This window comes from Phaenicophaeus curvirostris, chromosome 1 (assembly GCF_032191515.1).
Source record: "Phaenicophaeus curvirostris isolate KB17595 chromosome 1, BPBGC_Pcur_1.0, whole genome shotgun sequence".
NCBI lineage: Eukaryota > Metazoa > Chordata > Aves > Cuculiformes > Cuculidae > Phaenicophaeus > Phaenicophaeus curvirostris.
This window is the reverse complement of record NC_091392.1, coordinates 131067663-131088744: the sequence shown is the minus strand read 5'-3', so window position 1 is coordinate 131088744 and position 21082 is coordinate 131067663. Positions and strand designations below refer to the sequence as shown.

Sequence of the window (21082 nt, the reverse complement as noted above, 5' to 3'; positions counted from 1 at the left end):
CACCTAAAAAAGCGCAGCTAGGCATTTCTTGCATGTGCAGTTATTTGGCATGGAAATAGAAATACGGTGGAAGGCTTAATGACTAAAGACAATTTGCTCAATATACAAACATTCGAGAGTTAACACAATGAACATGGTCTGATATGGAGCCAGATATGCCAATATTTATTTGTTATTTGTTGAATTGTAGCCCACCATGTAGCATTCCACTGAAAGGGCAAGATAAAAAGATTTTTCATTTCATGGACTGGGTAAGAAAATCATTTGAACAGATCAGTACAAACTGCAATAGCTGCCAGAAGGCTTGCTATAGTAGAAGTTGTTTGTCATTTGTTTGCAATGGATTGCCAGATACAAGATAGATTGCATTGCAGCAGATCATAAAAATAATTCTAGCATAATAAGACCTGAAGAGTGAAACTGAAACCTTTTTTTGTTGTGAATACATTCAAAGATGGCTTCTGCATAAACAACAAAATAAATCCATTTTGTATAGACATTCACATAAATCACAACAGTGCATCTGCAAATCAACCAGGATCATTTGCAAAATTTATCCAAAAGATGCAGCTGCTCAGGGCAAAATCTACACGTTTCTCCTTCAGATGAAAACAATTAAAAGGCATATTATGCCTACAGTCACTAATGTCTCAAAATGTTCCTGACAGTTTTCCATTACTATGAAATGTGAAATCCATTATCTGCTTGATTATTTTAGACAGCAAAGAAACTGCACTGGGAGTATTTTAAAATGTTAGAAGTATGCTATAATTGAGTAGCTTGAATTTTGATAACAGCATTTGCAGCTCTTAAGTTTGATAATAAACTTTGGAGACAGTACTCTGCTTGCAAGTTAATGGGAAAAAAAAGCTTCTAGCTAATTACCAAAATCTATACTACATCCTTCGAAAACAACTCAGCAGATGTGATCACTTAATCTTGAAGGCTGTATAACAAAAGGTTTCCATCACTTTTCTTCAACTGCTGAAAGAATTAAAGGAGGCATTTCATTTTGTCAGCCTTGAATACATGGAAATGCTGAGGCATGTTGCCACAAGATGATTATCTTGTAACCTGCAAATGAAAGGAACTTAAAATATTTTCCAGCTATTAGATGTTATTTTTATACGTTAAATAAGCATTCCCCACTGCAATTTCTAAGGATCATAAAGAGGAAGATAATGGAGGGATGCTTTCAATGACTGATTGACAGTCATAGTTACTTCATAACTGCTGTATATTTTATGACAGTCATACACCTGCATGTACTGAAGGTATTGAAATTCATGACAATATATTAATGAAAATGTAGATAACAAGAAAGAAGATAATAATTTATTTTGTCTTCTGTGTACTGTTACATAAAAGTTCATTACAGCAGGAGATTTTTGTGGAAAAGTTTTTCTAATTTTCATAGATATTCTCAAATACATGACTTTAAGTTTGATTTCAGCAAAGCTAGACATTCAATCTCTCTGATCCGCCTCCACCTTCCAAATCCCAGCTTTTCAGGAAGCCCTTCCCTTCCCTTCCCTTCCCTTCCCTTCCCTTCCCTTCCCTTCCCTTCCCTTCCCTTCCCTTCCCTTCCCTTCCCTTCCCTTCCCTTCCCTTCCCTTCCCTTCCCTTCCCTTCCCTTCCCTTCCCTTCCCTTCCCTTCCCTTCCCTTCCCTTCCCTTCCCTTCCCTTCCCTTCCCTTCCCTTCCCTTCCCTTCCCTTCCCTTCCCTTCCCTTCCCTTCCCTTCCCTTCCCTTCCCTTCCCTTCCCTTCCCTTCCCTTCCCTTCCCTTCCCACATTCACCTTAGACAGATTTGAAAAATCATTTTAATAGTGATCCTTTTAGGTCCTCAGATTAAAACTAACTTTAATCCTACATTTAAAATATTTTATTAATTCACTTTAAAGTGAAAGAACAACATTTCAAAGCTAACTATAATCTAGAACAACACAATTTACGATAGACAATTAGTGATGCCTATTTCAATGCCATTGAAATAGGGTCTGAGTTAAAGGCAACAGCATTTCAGTAGTCATAGCATTTCATTCTTTCTTCTTCACATACTCTTTCTACTTCCATACAAAAATAGTGCTTCTCCAACAAGCTGGATGGTGTGCAGGAGAACTGAATAGCTCTACAGACACGCTTTATCAGGGCCTACATCCAAGTACCCCCCCAAAACCATTCCCAGGAAGTCAAGACGCACAAAGACAAGGGAAAAACTAAGTCTGATCTTAACTGTGGCCTCCAGGCAGCCTGGGCTAAACATTGCACCACACATTTGGTCGTTGATGAATTCATGAGTTTGGTAAAAATACATTGTGAGTATTAAACAGAATTAGCAATCATATAGGGTTCTTCATTTATCACTGCATCACGCAACACTACAAAGGAAAGGTTTGATACCACTCAGCAAAGAACAGTGATCACTGGATCATAACAATAATTTAATAACTTGCTTATGTGATTTTTTTTACCTCCTATACAACAACGAAAAGCTTGTTTAAAAATTTGTTACTGGTACTGGTGATGTTCATTATGTGAAAACAGGGGAGGTGTGTCTCCTGTGCATGATATTCGTACTGATGTATTTGGCAATTCTGGTACGTAAGTTCAGTTTAGTGTCAGCAGAGGGCAGCATAGGCCTCATTAGTGAATAAAAAGATGTATTAAAAAATCACACTGACTTTTTACCATACTTGAGAATAAACCCCAGTATACACCCGATCATTTGCTGTAGAGTGGAAGGTCTAAAAGTATTAGTCTTTTACAAAATAATTTTGAATGCCTTATGTAAAACACATATGAAAGAGGAAAGCACAGCAATAAAGGCAATTATAAATACCTTTGCTTTGACTGAAATACATCAACTTTTAGGTGTTTACAGCATAATCTGATATGTGCAATGCACTTCAGTATATACAAAAGATGTTACCCCATGAAGTATGTGAAGTATGAGAGGAAATATCCTCAAGCTGCACCATATGAGTTTTAAACTGGATATTAGAAAAGATTTCTTTACCAAAAGAGTGGTAAAGCATTGGAACAGGTTGCCCAGGGAGGTAGTGGAGTCTCCATCCCTGGGCATGTTCAATAAGCATGTAGATGTGGCACTTCAGAACATGGTTTAGTAGGCATGATGGTAGTGGGCCAGTGGTTGAACTGGATGATCTTAGTCTTTTTCAACCTTAATGACTCTATGACTCTATGATAATATTTATTTTCTTTATCCCTGTGTATACCAATAGCTCCATTTGTCGTAAAAAAACCTAGTTGGTTAAACAAAAAAGTAATGCAGTACAATGTTGAAAGGAGAAGTTTTACAATGTTTTCCCTCTCCTCTGTTAGCCCTAGCTATGATACTCATTTATCCCACTTGGTGTGTCACACTGCCTTCCCCTAACTGTATTTGCTCCAGAAGGACCATGCCATGACTGATGAGAAAGTTTAAAATCACGTGAATATCATCTACATTTTCATTCATGTCATGGCTAAGAGGAGCAGAAGAGCTTTTCCAGCTTTCCCAAGCAGAGCATCCCCAAAGTCCCACTTGCAAGGCCTGTGTCCAGCCTTCGCTCCATCAGCACAGTGGGACTCCTGCCTCCAAGCCGTCAGACACCAGCCAAAGGCTGTGCCCAGCACTGGGGCGTAGATCTTACAGCAGTTTACTGCTTCCTCACAAGGGGAGGAGTAGGAGCAAACACTGATCTCCTCTCTCTGGTGACCAATGATAGGACCCAAGGGAATGGCAGGAAGATGAGCCAGAGGAGGTTTAGGTTGGATATTGGGAAAGGATTCTACACCCAGAGGGTGGTGGAACACTGGAACAGGCTCCTTAGGGATGCAGTCACAGTGCCAAGCCTGACAATATTCAAGAAGCATTTGGAAAACGCCTTCAGGCATATGGTGTCAATGTTGGGGGTTGCCCATGGGAGCTGGACTCGATGACCCTTGCAGGTCCTTTCCAACAGAGAACATCCTATGATTCTATGAGATGCCAGAGTGGAGCCCTGCCTGAAACACAGCGGCAGACTCACTGGAAGCTGTGCCTTCACCCCTGAGACTGCTTGGGAAAGCAAGCTGCTGTTTGCAGGGTGCGGTGACCCTGGGCTGTCCTGTGCAGGGACAGTAGATGGACTCACGCTGGAATGACAGGTAGACAAGCTGGAGGAGCTGGCCTGTGAGAACCTCATGAGGTTCAACAAGGCCAAGCACAAGGTCCTGCACCTGGGTCGAGGCAATCCCCAATTTCAGTATATGATGGGGGATGATGTGATAGAGAGCTGCCCAGCAGAGAAGGACTTGGGGTGCTGGCTGATGGGAAGCTCGACATGAGCCGGCAATGTATGCTTGCAGCCCAGAAGGCCAAACGTGTCCTCTGCTGCATCCAAAGGAGCATGGCCAGCAGGGCGAGGGAGGTGATTCTGCCCCTGTGTTCCACTCTTGTGAGACCTCACCTGGAGTACAGTGTCCAGTCCTGGAATCCTCAACCTATGAAGGATATGGAACTGTTGGAACAAGTCCAGAGGAGGGCTACAAGGATGATCAGAGGGCTGCAGCACCTCCCATACGACGACAGGCTGAGAGAGTTGGGCTTGTTCAGCCTGGAGAAGAGAAGGCTCCGAGGAGACCTTATAGCGACCTTCCAGTACCTGAAAGGGTCTCCAGGAAAGCTGGGGAGGGACTGTTCACAAAGGCTTGTGGTGACAGGACGAGGGCGCGCGGGTACGAACTGGAGAGGGGCGGAGCTAGACCAGCTGCCCGCCAGGGGGCGCTGCCCTCGGCGGCTCCAGCCCCGGGTTGGTCCCCGCGGCCCCGCCCGCAGCCATGGCGCCGCCGGAGAGGGGCGGGGGGAGCCGCGCTGAGACCCGCCGCGCAGGTACCGGGGAGGGGACAGCGGGGAAAGGCACGGCTTCAGGGCGAGGGAGTTGGGGAGGGGCTTCTGATTCTTCACGGTGGGGGTGGCGAGGCCGCGGCAGGGGCTGCCCGGCCGGCTGTGGGTGCCCCCTGCTCCCTGGAAGCCTCAGCAGCTTGGGGGGGGGGGGGGGGGGGGCTTGGGCAGCCTGGGCTGCGGGGAGGTGTCCCTGCCCCTGGCTGCGGGCTTGGAACTGGGTGGTCTTTAAGGTCCCTTCCAGCCCAAATCGCTCAGCGATTCCATGATTCTGTTATTCTGTGATTGTATTGGTACATTCTGTGAAATATTTCCGAGTGGAATATTTTGATTTAAGCTAAAGTGCAGCTGAATTTTGTCCGAGCAGTTGTGGTTTCTGAAACTTGGACAGAATGTCCCTCTGATAGCATGTTTTCTTTCTCTGATGGAATATTTTCTTTCTCTGATAGCATGTTTTCCTTAAAACGGTGTTTTTTCAGGCACTGTCTTTTCTTTGCAAATGATAATGTATTGAATGGTTTGTGCTAAACAGATGTCACTTCTTCTGTAATTGCCTCTGTTAGGAATCCTGACTAATCTGAAAGGCAGGGTCAAGCACAGAGCTGGAGCCAGCCCCAAATTAGCAAGACTTTTGACTGTTGTAGCATTTCATACAATCATAGAATCACCAGGTTGGAAAAGACCCACCAGATCATCGAGTCCAACCATTCCTATCAAACACTAAACCATGCTCCTCAGCACCTCGTCCACCCGTGCCTTAAACACCTTCAGGGAAGGTGACTCAACCACCTCCCTAATTTCATAATATTAAAATTAGACCTTGAAAAGTAATAAGATATGTATAAGATTTCTGGGAAAATTTATACACATGCATGTAAGTGGGAAATAGATTCTGTAACAGCCTTTGTGTCGTTGCACGTAATTGATGGAGATCATTCCTGCTTGTTGCCCAGGCCTGATAAAGGATGCTTGCTTTCTAAAACTCTGAAACAAGTTTTAGAGAGTTTTATTCACCAAGATTTTCGGTTTCACTATGATTCTGTCAGGCTTGGCACCATGACTGCTTCCCTGAGGAGCCTGTTCCAGTGCTCCACCACCCTCTGGGTATACCTTTTCCTAATATCCAACCTAAACCACCCCTGGTACATCTTCCTGCCATTCCCTCAGGTCCTGTCATTGGTCATCAGAGAGAAGAGATCAACGCCTGCTCCTCCTCATTCCCATGCAGGGAAGCTGTGGACTGTGATGGGGTTTCAGTCTCCTCCAGGCTGAACACACCAAGTGACTTCAGCCGTTCCTCATACGGCTTCATCTCTAAACCCCTCACCAACTTTATGGCCTCCTCTGGACACTCTCTAGTAACTTTATATACGTTTTATACTCTAGCATCCAAAACTGTACACAGTAGTCGAGGTGGGGCTGCACCAATGCAGAGCAGAGCTGGACCAACTAGACAGTTCCAACCCAAACCATTCTATGATTCTGTGATTCTCATTGGGGTCTTAAGGAGCAGGCATTCTTTTAATGCAGTACTGGGTATACATGGGGATTGATCCTCGTGCCATTTATACCATTACAAGTAGCAGGGGTTTTATACACTGAATTTATACATACGTGTTCTGTTTCTTATAAAAATCATGCATATTAATCGCCTTTCCCAATACTAATTATAATAGGTGTCCTCCCCCTCGTGCATGCTTCCCACAGTCCTTTATTGAGTCTGAGGTCTGCAAAGCAGCCCCCTGCCCTATTTCGCTGACATCTGGCCTCCTCTGAAGTCTCCCTATAAGGTTCAAAATAAGGGCTATCTTGACTGGCCATCTTTTTTTGGCCCCTGGAATACTGGCCAGATGCCGGTTTTCTTCAGTCTTCATGCTTTCCCATTGTTCCTATTCCTCAAATATCACAAAAGGAGAGGACTTCACTGCTCATTAACTCCCATGATTAGATTAGACATTAGTACAGACACTGCATTCTACATAGCAGCTCATTGGTTTGCTCAGGGGTACAGCAGCAGCGCTGTGTGTTTCACTGGCGGGAGGGAGGAACGCAGCTCTCCATGGTATAAGAAGTAGTTACTGTTAGAAAAAGTGGACTTTTTTTGAGTTAAGCTAAAGTAGAGTTAAGTTTCATCTAAGTAATTGAGCGAGTGGTGTGGGGGTCACTGCATCACCATGGAGTAGTGGCCAGGGTCCCCGGGCAGCACAGAGTGCCCCGATTCTCCTCATGTCCAGTGAGCCTGTTAGCATGGCACTTGCCCAGTGTCTGCCTTCAGGAGGCAAGGGGGAATGGGTTCTGCCATTACAGCTCTCCAAGGGATGGGAGGGCACTGGCTGGTATGTTACCTGACATCGATAAAAAAGAAACTCCCAAAACAAAGTAATTTGTTTAAAGAAGAGACATTGCTTTTATTCTACTCAGGGTGCTAGGTGGAAGGTCTTCCACAAAACTAGCACACCTGCTGAAGACTCCCAAAAGCCTATTTATACAAAACCGATGCTCAAAATCCCACCTAGCTAATACAGTAGTTACACATATCTAATACATATATTCATTAGGTTTTGCAATTGTACTTTAGCACAAAATTGTTTATTTCCTTTAAACAGCCTTAGTTAGGATAAGGATGTCCTTTAGGTAATCCTTAAACAATCACAAATTCTCTCTGATATCCCTTTCCTTGTTTAGTCACATGTTTTCAACCTTGAATCAATTAACTACTGAGTTTATAATTTTCTTAAGACTAAGTATCTCCATCTCTGAGCAGAGGCCAGGATGTTTATAGGAGGTGTTAAGTGTCTGCATCTCTGGGCAGGCATTAGGTTGTTCCAAGATACCAAGCATCTGCATTTCTGGGATCAGGATGTTTGTAGTAAATAAACAAGGTGCAAAATATATTCTCCTTATCCCCTTGGGTAACAGGTTGGTCCCTGCTTGCTTCTTCTTCTGCCCTGGGTATGCCAGAAATCTGGGAAGGGGTGGCATTTCTCCCCTAAGGGGTGCAGCAGTGGATCACACCCAAGCTAGGTGGGTCTGAGAGTATGTAGGAGGAACGGACCCGAAGAGGTTTGTATGGAGGATTTGAAGAAAAAATACGGAGTTAGCATACCCGTGGCCATACTGAATAGCGTTTTGAAGCCCAGTTGCTGTGTGAAGTGGCCCACGCATTTTATGGGAGTAATTGCAGGCCCATCTCCACCTAGTTTATTGGGCCAGTGTCCCAGTGCAGGCTACAGTGGTGCTGGTCAGCTGCTGGCTTCGTAAGGCCAACTCCAAGCCTCTTTCTGAAAAGCTGTATCTGCAGCTGCCTTCCATATCAAATGTTCCAGGCAAACATCAGCTGCTTTCAGACAAATACATGTGGCTGGGGAGATTCTCCCAGCTGTTGTAATTACCCTATTGATTTTTATCCTAAGCAGATGTAATTCCCTCTCACAGAAGTAGGTGACCTTGAAAATTGTAGGATGGATATCATAAAATCATTGAATGGTTTGTGTTGGAAATGACCTTAAAGGTCATCTAGTCCAAACCCCTTGCAGTGAGCAGGGGTATCTTCAACTAGATCAGATTGCTCAAAGCCCTATCTGACCTGACCTTGAACGTTTCCAGGGATGGGGCTTCTACCACCTCTCTAGGTAACCTGTTCTAGTGTTTCACCACCCTAATTGTAAAAAATTTTATCATTATATCTAGTCTAAACGTACCTTCTTTTGGTTTAAGACCATTACTCCTTGACCTATCACAGCAGGCCTTGCTAAAACGTTTGTCCCCATCGTTCCTGCAGGCCTCCTTTAAATATTGAAAAGCTGTAAACTTTAATGGTAGTATTATGGCAAAATTTTAGGTATTTTTTTTATATTGGTCTCCATGCCGTGTTGATGTCTTGAGATAAGACAGGTACGGGCATAAATATAAAAAGGAATTAGACAGTTCACACTTTCCAACATAGTATTGTTTTTAATAATTAAATCTATAAAAATCTGTAAAGATTTTTCAAGTGTATTACTTATCTTATTTCGACCAGTACTTCAGGTGTCTTGATCAAGACTCTCAAATGTTTAGTGACTTTCATGTTTAAGTATTCAAAGTAGAAGGAATTTCAGCAGACACTAATAATATCTTGCAAATACCCTTTGATTATATCATGCCCTTTCTCTGTAGAGGGGTCAGGAATATAATTGCTCTTCTGTGTGCAAAGGATTTATTTTTAAAGGGAAAAAGTTGTATGGTTTTTCAGTGGAAAATCTGTAGAAGAATGATAAATCTATATCTAATGTAAGTACGGTCCTGACAGTGGAATGACAAATGGAAATAGTATGGAGCTAAGACTTAATTAGAAACTGAACGTTAAAGCAATAAAAATGTGTTCATCTGACAAATTATTGAAAACTCACAGAAATTCATAAAACATGTTTTTATTACTTGCAAGTTCCATTTTTCTTTTAATTGGTCAGCACAGTTTGCCATGAATAGACATTGCAGACTGAACATTTACTTTTGCTTGTAATGTGCTAGAATTGAAGTCTTTTCTTGCTCAGTATGACTAAGAATAATCTCTAAAGCTGTTTTGTCAAGGAAATGTATTCAAGAGAAAGAATTGCCTGTTTCTCTCCAAAATGATTCATATTTTGTTTCTAAAGTATTAAGTGAACAAACGTACTTTGGATAGATACGTCTTGAGTACATTTTTACTTGGTAATTTAGGCTTCTATCTGCAAGCCAGTCTGTTTTGTTGGACTTCTGTGCCAGTCCTGAAACTTACTGAAAGGAGGACATGAGATCTACCTTAGGAAAACTTTGTTTAGATTAAGGATGTCCAGATTTCAAATCAGTACATCTGCAAGAGGATATTAGCAGTATTTATGAAGACTTAAAAATCAGTGTATGTACAAGAATGTCAGATGAGGTCTGTCATTAAAAAGCCGGTTTTAAACCTGCAGTTCACACCAAGTTCTCCACTTCAGCATGTTGAAAGCATCATTTTGAACAAAGTTAGTTAATACTAAAGAATTGTCTGGTTGTAGGTTAGAGAAACAATGTAACTGTGTATGTGAAATGGTGCAAATTTTAAAGTAAATAGAAGCACATGCATTTTATACATAATTTTAAATGAAAATGTTAGTGACAGACATCTCTCTGAACTGTTTAATTTTATTATTGCCCCATTGAATTGTAATGTGTTAGATTGTATTGTGAATTTGTATAGGTATCCTGTTGTGGAAGAGCTAATATCTCCACTCGGTGCCTGCAATCTGTTAAAATCTGTTAAATCTGTTAAAACTAAATTTTAACATTTTTTTAACTCCTTAGAAGTATTTTATTAAAAATATCAACCATATAAATAGAAATAAAGATTTCAAATCAGTGAAATAATGCATTACTTGTAATATTTGCAGGTTTTAAGGTTTTTGTCTAACTCAGATAACCAGTCAATTCAACAAAAAAATTCACATGGATGAGGCAGACAAGATACAGGAAAAGCTAAAGTATCTTCCAGTGAGAATCAGTTTATAATCTTAGAATCATTGAATAGTCAGGAGTTAGGGTTTGAAAGGACCTTAAAGATCATCTAGTTCCAACTCCCTTGCCATGGACAGGGACATCCCACTAGATCAGGCTGCCCAAGGCCCCATCCAACCTGGCCTTGAACACCTCCAGGGATGGGGCAGCCATGACTTCCCTGGGCAACCTGTGCCAGTGTCTCACCACTGTCATGGTGAAGAAATTCTTCCTTATATCAAACCTAAGTCTGCCCCTCTCCAGTTTATACCTGTTCCCTCTCATGCTATCACTACAAGCCTTGGTAAACAGTCCCTCCCTAGCTTTCCTGTAGCCCCTTCAGGTACTGGAAGGTCACTATAAGATCTCCTCGGAGCTTTCTCTTCTCCACGCTGAACAAGCCCAACTCTTTCAGCCTGTCCTCCTATGGGAGGTGCTCCAGCCTTCTGATCATCTTTGTAGCCCTCCTCTGGACCCATTCCAACAGCTCCATATCCTTCTTATTTTGAGGATTCCAGAACTGGACACAATACTCCAGGTGAGGTATCACAAGAGAGGAATAGAGATGCAGAATCACCTCCCTCCCCCTGCTGGCCACGGTTCTTGTGATGCAGCCCAGGACGCGTTTGGCCTTCTGGGCTGTGAGCATACGTTGCCGGCTCATGTCAAGCTTCTTATCAGCCAGCACCCCCAAGTCCTTCTCTGCTGGGCAGCTCTCAATCACATCATCCCCCATTGTATACTGAAATCAGGAATTGCCCTGACTCAGGTGCAGGACCTCGCACTTGGCCTTGTTGAACCTCATGAGGTTCACACGGGCCCACTTCTCCAGCCTGTCCAGGTCCCTCTGGATGACATCCCGTCCTTCCAGTGTGGCAACTGCACCACTCAGCGTGGTGTCATCTGCAAACTTGCTGAGGATGCACTCAGTCTCGCTGTGAATATCATTGATGAAGATATTAAACAGCACCGGTCCCAGTACAGACCCCTGAGGGACACCACTTGTTACGGATCTCCATCTGGACTTTAATTCTAAACCAAATTATTAAAAGAACCCGTGAACAAAGTAACATCTCTGCTGCGATGCCTGTGTCTACTGTCACATCAGCTGGAGCCCCTAGAACTCAAAACACCTGTAGCTATTCAATTCCTAAAAAATTTTCTGAGCTATTTTTTGCTGTGAGACAAGCCAGAGGTGTTATTCATCTGTTGTAGCTGTATTCCAGCTTATAAATGAAGGTCAAACAAAGCCAGTGGCTAAGCAGCCTGGTAAGGGCAACAACTTTTCCTAGCTCATTAAATCAATACGTGTTTGTTTAATCTTATTAGAAAAATGTGCTGACAGCTCTACTTTGGGGTTGATCCCTGAGGCTTGATAACTTCATTATGCAGTCTATTGATTTTTAAATTTTTTTTAAAGTAATAAGAATTCTGTTTTAATTAAACAATGGTAGTTGCCTTGTAAAAGAGACTACTGTGCGCATCCTCACATGAATGTGATGTACTCTGTCCTCTCTCTCCTGCACGCTTTCTCTCAGGAAGAAAGCTGAGGGAGAATGGTTCCAGTGGGAGAAACACAGAGTAGAGAAAGTATAGCTCAAGATGAGTTGAGAAGAGCACTGTAGTTCGAGCAATCACTGATGTGAAAGATGCAGAACAAAGCTATTGCTAAATTGGGCTGCTTTCTATTACACACATACTCTTTCACCAGATGAAGTCAAGAAAAATTTCTTGAACCAATATTTTGCATAGTATTCTTACTTAATTCTCATTTTCTTACTGACTGTGGCTCTTGTTTGTTGTGTGCAGAAGAATAGAAGATGCATTTTGCCTTTGACTCTACGATGATAGCACTCTGCAAGTGAAGTAAAGATTTTGGGGAATGGTTTTGCGATAATCCTGACCTCATATACTCCACTGGCTCTGGATCTTTGAGAGGTGACTCTCTTGGTCACTGAGGTACCTACCAGTCAGTGGTCATGGGCATCCAGCAACAGTACTGTCATATTGTCTCAGTTATTATTGTATTAGCTGAGATTTATTCATGCGGCTATTCTTTGAAGATTAATTTCTGTATAGTTCATAAAGCTTTAGAGGCAGGAGGCGGTCCTGCTGAGAGGCAAGAATTGCCCTGGGTCTTGCCAGGATGAACTAAAAGCCCCAGAAAATAATTTCTTGGTTTCATCTTTGATAACTACTCTCTCACTGTAGATAGGATGAAGTTTTTAGACCTGGAGGCTGGCTGTGAGAGTTCTCTGATTTACTCCTAGGCTTTGAATTTTAGATAGCATTTGGTAATTTTCGTTGTTTGAATGGAATTTAGGTTGCCCAAAGCAAGAAATCTGGTATTTCCAAGCCTGTGCTATGCACCATCTCTGCTATAGCATTAACCACATTTTTGGCAGAAATTTTATCACATCATTAGGAGTACTTGGCTGCTTCTAATCTTTATCTTGGCTTTAGACTGGATTTTATTCTGATTGCATAGAATTCATTAGAGGAAAAAAAAATCATCTACATTTGAGGTAAAATGAGAGAGAAGAGGACTGGTATTCAGTCTTCTCTACCCTTCCAAGACATTCATACATACTTAAATGGATGCATTCTGAGTTCGTCTTGGTTTATCAGTGAGTTAGCTGTGCTGAGGCTAAATAGGCTGTGGCTTTGAACCAGATAAGACATATAGCAGAGAGACAGCATTTGCCCCAAATCGTTTTGGAGGAGGCAATGTTTTTCCCAGGGGCTGACTTTGCAGCTAGGACTAAATATCTCAGGCTAGGGTTTTTGTTTGTTTTCTCCTGCTCAGCCATTTTACTGTTTAGAAAAGTTCTTATTCAACTTGGTATTGTTACAGGATAACCATACTTAAACCTGAGGTAGTCTGCTCTTTTTTTCCTTGGGAGCAAACTGGCTTGTAAGAATTTTATTCATCACCATCATTTGTTCTTGTATACACAATTGACTCGTTATACCATGCAGTCAGTGTGAGAGCTTCTTTGGCAAGAAAGTACCTCATCAGCACGAATTACAGGGTCTTATTGTAAATACCCGTCAATTGCTACCTTTGTAACCTTCAACAGACACCTGGGAATCAAATGGGTGTTCTTATGCATTGCTGAAGTTAAGCAGGGTGGAAATGCTTTGTGTAGTTGTAGGAGGGATGACAATGTTTATTTTGTACTGCACAAAACTGATGCTATCATTTGTACTTTAGTTCTTGCACCTCTGCAATATCAATAATGAATTATTCATTTCGTATCTTGGGGAAAAAAAATCCTTTTTCTTTAATTTCTTCCCTCTTGGAAGTAGGAAGACAGTGCTGACTGAGTACAATTCAGTTAATTTTACAAATATTTGTTCAGCAGCATTTGCCAAATAGCATTGACTCAGGTAGAAAAGTGGTCAAATTTCAACTTCAGAAAAAGTTGAATGAAAGAGCAATGTACAGGACAATAACTGCATATGGGATGGAAACTTTCCGTCCTGTCTCTATCTCAGCACCTTTGGGCTTACAGGGTTTTCTTTGCCAAATCTAGTCAAATAGGTACCCTAAAATGTGAAGTCTCTTTCACATAGGGAAATAGGTCACAGGGAAATAGGTCACAGGGAAAATGTTTTATCTATTTTCTTAACAGGCTGGAGTTTCTCATTAAGCACATTTCGCAAGACTCATAGGTTTGCTGTGCTACAGCTCCATCACGTGGTAAAATCATTTCCCATTTGGAATTGCAGCTTGGTTTCTGAGAAACACTTGCTTTCCCTTCAAAAAGTTTCCAAACCTCCCTCAACTTCCTCTTTGTTCAGTCTCTTTTTTTTGTTTCTTTTTTTTTCCTCAAATGTTGGACGTTTTTAGTGGTTGCTTCGGGCTGTGGGCTTATCAGAGAAGTAGAACTGTGGGTCTTTGTTCTGCAGCTGATATATTGAACCAGCTTGGGCAGGTTATTTCACCCTGTAAGCTTCACTTTTTTCATCTCAGAACTAGAGAGAATGTTAAACATTATAAACTACCTAGTGTTGTTTTAAACTCTTATTTATGTAATTGTTTTGAAGTAATTTTCAATCAATGATTTTGTTTATCAAACATAGCAGAAAACTCGAAAATCCCTTGTCAGTGGGCAAAGATCTGGCAGCTATCTCTAGTATCACAGAGTATCGCTGTTCTTTCTCCTCCCTTCACAGGCTTTTTATTAGTCACGCCAGCTGCCAATGCCTATTCATAGCTGTGAAGCTGAGGGAGTCTTTTTTTCAGCCACATAATTTTTTGTGTGACATTGGCCACAGAAATGTCTTCACCTTGCCACCCTGGTGGGGTATGTAACATCAGGTGGATAGCCATGAGCAAGGACCACTACCAGAAAGCAGATTATATAAGTCGACTTGATGCACTGTTTCTTCTGTATGGATCCTAACCCTACAGTGTTAGAGAGGAAACTTTCTATGAAGCATAGTCCTCAATGAAAGATCAAAATAACTTCGTTACAGGGCAAGAGTATATGCATGGACAAATTACCAGCAGAGCATTTTGTGTGTGGTAATTTTTTTGCATGTCTGTAGTCCTATGTACTAATTAGTCAGAATTCATGAAATAATCTTGTATTTTGATAAGTATATTTTATGGTATGTGTAGCATAGCAGAGTACATACATAGATAGGTACAAGAACTGAAGGAAGGTTAGGCTTGACATAGGTGTGTTGGAAGTAGCAGAACTGATTCTGAGGCATGGGGCAATCATACTGGTTGAGTATATAACTGTGTCACAAACTTTTCCCTAGATTGTGTGAAATCAGTAAATGTCAGCAGATCATCATTTTCTAGTGTCAGCTACTCAGCATTTGGGAAACAGGGAAGCGTCCTGCTGTAGCAATAGCTGCCCTACATAAGATTGTTCCTCCGATTCTGAAACTTCTTGATCAGTAAGTCCATTTCTATAATAGCCCTTATTGAGGTTTTGCAAGACTTCAGAATGTCAGACAAGAATGAGCTGTTTGAATGTTGGTTAAGTGAATGCATAGATCATTCACTGTGGTCAGGTTGGTCTGTGTGGTTCAGTATTGTAGAAAGAGATAAAGGTTTATGTTTTCTGTCTCTGTCCTTGACTTTTGTGGAGCTCTGAGATCCTACCTAAAGTTTGAGCTTATTTATGTCATGCGGAAAACAAGTTATCTGGGTTGATGGTCACAGAAAGCAACTGAGCATGCAAATTACCCAGCCGTATCACTTGTCCCTCCTCTCCGCCCAGGAGCTTTCATCATGGAAACAGTGATGGTGCAAGAAACCTGCTTATGAGTTTATTTAAACATGAGCACATGCAGCAAGCCTTGTATCAGTCTCTACCAGGCAGATGACTTTTTTTAGAGCAGAAACAGGAAATATGCAACTTCAGACAAAACACTGGGAGAATAATGTTAGTAGTACTAACTCTTCTGAGCATTTTTGGTCAAAGAGCTTGATAAAAAGGAGTCAAAAGGAAATCTTTCTTAAGCCATAAGACTCTGTATTCTAAAATCTCCTTTTTCTTTTCATTTAACGTCTCAGAATAAATGGGAGCATGCCTTAATAATGCCATAGCTGTAAGAAAATAGGTACTTCTTAGGATATAGAGAAGTGTGTCATTAACCTTTAAGAATTGCCAGCAATAACAGTTAGGAGTTTGTAGATGTCACTGTTTTGAAACTGTTTTGAGGGTGTCTATTTTTGAGTTGCCCTGCCTTGCTAATCAAACTGTAATACGATGCCAGAGTTAGCAAAGGAGAGAGGAGTGGTGGGGATTTGTCTGATTTGCTTCTCTGTTAGTGGCTCTTATATAAAAAGAAACTTTTGGAAGATATATGACACGTGATCTCTTGCATAGCAAGTGAAAGGTTTAGGATCATGTAGGAACCAGAATGGTGTTTTGGGCTTAAGATCCACTGAGCTATGTCAGCCTTACTTACTTAAACTTGCTGCAGGGTAGCCCCAAACCTTTGCTTTGCAGCTCCCAATAAAATGTGTTCCGCTACTTACCATTTAGTAAGTGGAGAAATCCCCAATATCAAGTTATGGTGACATATATAAAAGTTCCTCAAAAGGCCTGAAAACTGACATCTCCACCAGGTGCTTGAAAAAGTCATTTAGGTCAGTGGGTTTTGGTCAGATAGAGTGCCCACATTATCTGGTTAATTTTATTCTTTTGAAGTTACAAAGGCTCAAGGAAAAGTCTGAAATGGAAAAAACCAATTCACAGGTATCTGATCTGTCTGCTGTAGAAGTTAATGTTAACTAAACCAGTAGGAGTTTGCAAGTTTTCTTCAGCTTTCTGATTTTGTATGTTTTATGGGTCATTGTTAATGCATATATCTAATTTCTGCATGTATCAATGATTCTCCATTTTACAGGCTACAATGTATCCATGACAGTGGCAAAAGCAAACAAATTTGTGAAAAATGTAGCTGTACTACACATTGCTCCTTGCTCCAAATTAGTCTTCTAATGCCAAAACCTATATATTTTAGCTGAAGTGTTTATTATGAGAAACCAAGTGGAAGCTGGCAGATTTTATTAAAAATGAAACCATTCCTTGCCTGAGTTAAACTAGCATGCCTACTTGCATTTTTCTAGGATCCAGGCTCCTCTGCATTTTGCATTTGCTCCACTAACTCTACTGCACACCATTTCAAGAAAAAGCTGGCAAACCCAGTGAGGTATACAAACAAAATAATGTAAAATATCATAAAATAGAAAGAAAATGTAGTGAAAATGTGCAGAAGATCATAACAGCAATAAATATCATAAACATTTTCTTCGCTTTCAGGTTTAAAAATATCTGACCAGAAAAATATCGCACACAGAGCCCATTGTATTGAAAAACTACTGTCTGAGAACAATTTCCAAGATGTTGAGTGTCATCTTAAAGAGCTTGAAGATATTAATATGACTATAGAATATCTTCAGGGGACAGAAGTTGCCAAGGCTGTGTACAGGGTACTGAAGAGCTGCCCTTCAGCAGAGTTGAAAAAGAAAGCAAAGCAGTTATTATCAAGGTGGAAAGCACTTTACAAGGATAACTGTGTTCAGTCAACAGAAGTTCAAAAGTCTGTGTCTGTGAAAGAGGAAATTGAACATCTCTGCCTGGTTCCTAGAGAGCAGTTGCTGTCTGAAGGACCATGTCAGCAAGAGACAATAGATGCTACTAGTTCTCAAATTTTGGTGCCATCGCAAACTGTTAAAAATGTAGTTCATAATGATGCAGAAGGCAGCATGAATCAGCTTTCTTGTTTAGAAGAACAACACATTGACAATGAAGATTTTAAGCCTCTGGTTAATGAAGCAAGTCTGCAGCGGGATCCAATGAGAGCTCTGAGGTGTAAATGTACAGATCTTCTTTTTAAAGCTTTGACTGGTTCTGCCAAAAACAAAGAGGAAACTGATAAATGGCTAGAGCTATCCAAACAAATCGAAGAACACATTTTTGCTCTTCATGCTAAAAATGACAAAAAGTACAAAAATTGCATCAGAAGCAAAATTGCTAACCTGAAGAACCCTAAAAGTTGCCACTTAAAAAATAACCTTTTTTCAGGGACTTTGAGTCCAAAGGCTTTTGCTGAGATGACGGTGATGGAAATGGCCAGTGATGAATTGAAAAAGCTCAGGGCTGTGTATACAGAATCCTCTGTTCAAGAACATCAGCTTCCACAAGTTTTTAATGGCACACAAACAAACAAAATAAAGTGTAGGCACTGTGAAAAATTTGATTGCACTGTCACAACAATCGCTAGAGGAGCTCTCTTTCTTCCAGGTTGGGTGCGAAGCACAAATCCAGATGAACAAATGTTGACTTATGTTATTTGTAATGAATGTGGAGAGCAGTGGTACCACAGCAGATGGATTTGTTTGTAGCGCTATCACTCTTTAAAAAGTGGTTTATAAACTTAGATATGAGAAAGTATCTCTGTTGAAACTGTGTAATTTGAAATTTTGCATTGGTATTACATAGATGCTTCCAATAAGAAGTTCAGAATCAGTTTGTAAAAATTGCTGAGTTATTTTTGAAGATTACTTGAATAATTCTGTGTGGTTTTAATCAATGTTAGTTTATAAAGATATAAAAGAAAAATGGGGAGAATGGTAACACTATATCCAAGAGAGGAATATTCACTAGTAAATCCATTACATATATTCCAAGTGCTGCAGGTTTTTTCCCCAAGGTACCGAGTACTTGGAATTTTCATTATCTTCAGCAGGCATTCTTTCACAGAACATAAAATCGTAGAATCATAGAATCATAGAATCACCAGGTTGGAAGAGACCCACAGGATCATTGAGTCCAACCATTCCTATCAAACACTAAACCATGCCCCTCAGCACCTCATCCACCTGTCCCTTAAACACCTCCAGGGAAGGTGACTCAACCACCTCCCTGGGCAGCCTCTGCCAGTGCCCAATGACCCTTTCTGTGAAAATTTTTTTCCTAATGTTCAGCCTAAACCTCCACTGGCGGAGCCTGAGGCCGTTCCCTCTCGTCCTGTCCCCTGTCACTTGGGAGAAGAGGCCAGCACCCTCCTCTCCACAACTTCCTTTTAGGTAGTTGCAGAGAGCAATATGGTCTCCCCTCAGCCTCCTCTTCTCCAGGCTAAACAACCCCAGCTCCCCCACCAGTTTCATTTACAGTAAACAAACTGTTTCCAAAACAGTTCACATACTTGCGTGCATTGCAGAATGTTCAGCATGGATTGACTCCTTAATTAAGTCATTTTTTGCAAGTTAGACTGTTAAGTTAGTTTGAGAGGTGATGACTAAAAATAAAAAAAAGGAATTGCAAGTGTTTTGTTTTGTTTCATCTTATTGTATAAACACAATAAAAGTGCATATTTGGCATTAATGGAGATGTCTTTTACAAATGGACAACTGACATTCTGCAGTTTAAGGCTAAAATGCATCATCTGAGCAGAGATGGTGAGTATTTTCTGGAGGAATCAAGGACAGTTCCTGTGCCCATCTAGCTGTAACACAGCTGAGACTGTTATTTCCAGTGCTGAAAGGGCACCCTGATCCAGTGGGAGGTGTCCCTGTCCGTGGCAGGGGTTGGAACTGGATGGGCTTTGAGGCCCCTTCCAATCTAAACCGTTTACAGTTAGTGAAACTGTCAACAGCATCAATAATTATTGTATTACCTTCTTAATCATCTTATGCCATTGGTTATTTTCACCTAACTCAGTTTATTACCACTTTGGCCATTTTTCTATCCATTTTTGTACCCAATCCTCATTACTTGAAAGGTTTAGTAGAAAGCAGATGTTGTGTAGCATCATGTGCCACTATATATCAGAATAGTGAACAGTGCTAAATATGAGACGGTCATTCAAGTAAATCATTGCTCTTATTTTAAAAGGTGTGGTCATAGTTTCACTAAGCAAGGTACTGTTAGAGACTGCAGTTTGTCAATAGATTATGTTGTCCCTGCCCAGGTTGTGTAACCACGCAGGCTTGAAAAGTTTGACTGGGTAAGTTTGTATGCCTTGGCTCAGTATGGCTCCAGAAAGTCAGCGAGCAATTACACAGCATATATACCAGCAGGAGGGTCTAGATTACTGGAGCACAAGGAGTATTAGAGTTCTGAAACAAGAATAAAAGGAAAGCTTTGAAAAGTGAGGTTCTTTTACATTGTTGAAGTGAGCTTTTTTTTTCCAGTTTGTTTCAGGTGGGGAAAAAGAGATCTTAACTTTTTTTAAGCAGAGACAATTACTCCTGGTACAATGTTTAGCATGTTCATGATGCTAATTCACAAAGGAGAGTGATACACAAGACAAGTTGGCATTTGTTTTCACTGGGTTTTCCAGAGACTCTGTAATTTCAGCTGCTTCTTGACTCCTATCTTTTAAGAGTAGCAATAAGGTCTTAAATATAGATTGCACTTGAAGCTCAAGCAAACTGTAGCTGCAGAATTTGTAATATGTGTTTTAAGAAGATGAGAGCTAAATTAACAAAAAATTTCACACAACTTTCAATGTAAAAGTGAAGATACTATTCTGGGAAATACTCTGTTAGAGTATTCTCCCTGATTCTCCCTGGTTGCTGGAGATCCATGGTAGCATCCATTTCATTCCATTCCATTCTGTTGAGGTCCTTTTGTATCTCCCTCATGACCTTCTTATTGTATCATTTTTCAGGGAGGTGCTCTGCTGCTATTTGTTGTTCATAAACTTTTTCTTTCTTTACAACCAAGAGTAAAATGGTGCTGTTTATTATTTATGATGTGTTCCTTTCAGTCTGCTATGCTCTGTACATTTGTTACTGAAACCACGAACTGCAACTCTTTAAACAACAATAAAAAAAACCCAGATGTTTTTCTGGCAAAAAGAAAAGTTATCTTGTAATAGGCTGTGGTTTAAGGACCAAATATGTTGAATTGCAGTCCTTCAGGAAATCTTCAGGGTGTAATGGCCCAGTTCACCTGAGTGCCTGGAAGATAAGGAAAGAAACAAGAGCACTTTGATAATTTCTTGCATGGCTTGGGTGCTGGCTTGCTGCATTCTGGTATTAACAGAGCCATAAAGGCAGATGATTTCATATCCCCTTATTTTGTATTACTGTAATTCAGCCAGGAAGTGACAAAGTCATGTTTTATTGAGGCCATGTCATCACTTGCTAGGATGGGACAAAGTCTTCCTGCCAACTACCGATGGTAAAAAGCATCATTCACAAGCTCTTTTATATAAGAACT

The 21082-nt window shown here is 41.0% G+C and overlaps 1 protein-coding gene across 2 annotated transcripts; it reads left to right on the top strand.

Moving 5' to 3' along the window:
* The first annotated feature begins 4805 nt into the window (after positions 1-4805).
* On the top strand, positions 4806-19236 carry TCEANC (transcription elongation factor A N-terminal and central domain containing). Of its 2 annotated transcripts, none has more exons than XM_069874870.1 (2): positions 4806-4874; positions 17174-19236. In XM_069874870.1, the coding sequence occupies exons 1-2, from the start codon at positions 4823-4825 to the stop codon at positions 18256-18258; spliced, it is 1137 nt and encodes a 378-aa protein (XP_069730971.1). In that variant the 5' UTR covers positions 4806-4822; the 3' UTR covers positions 18259-19236. The 2 variants fall into 2 exon arrangements, with proteins under 2 accessions (XP_069730971.1, XP_069730983.1); XM_069874882.1 differs by lacking the exon at positions 4806-4874 and adding an exon at positions 16948-17063.
* Positions 19237-21082: the final 1846 nt, after the last annotated feature.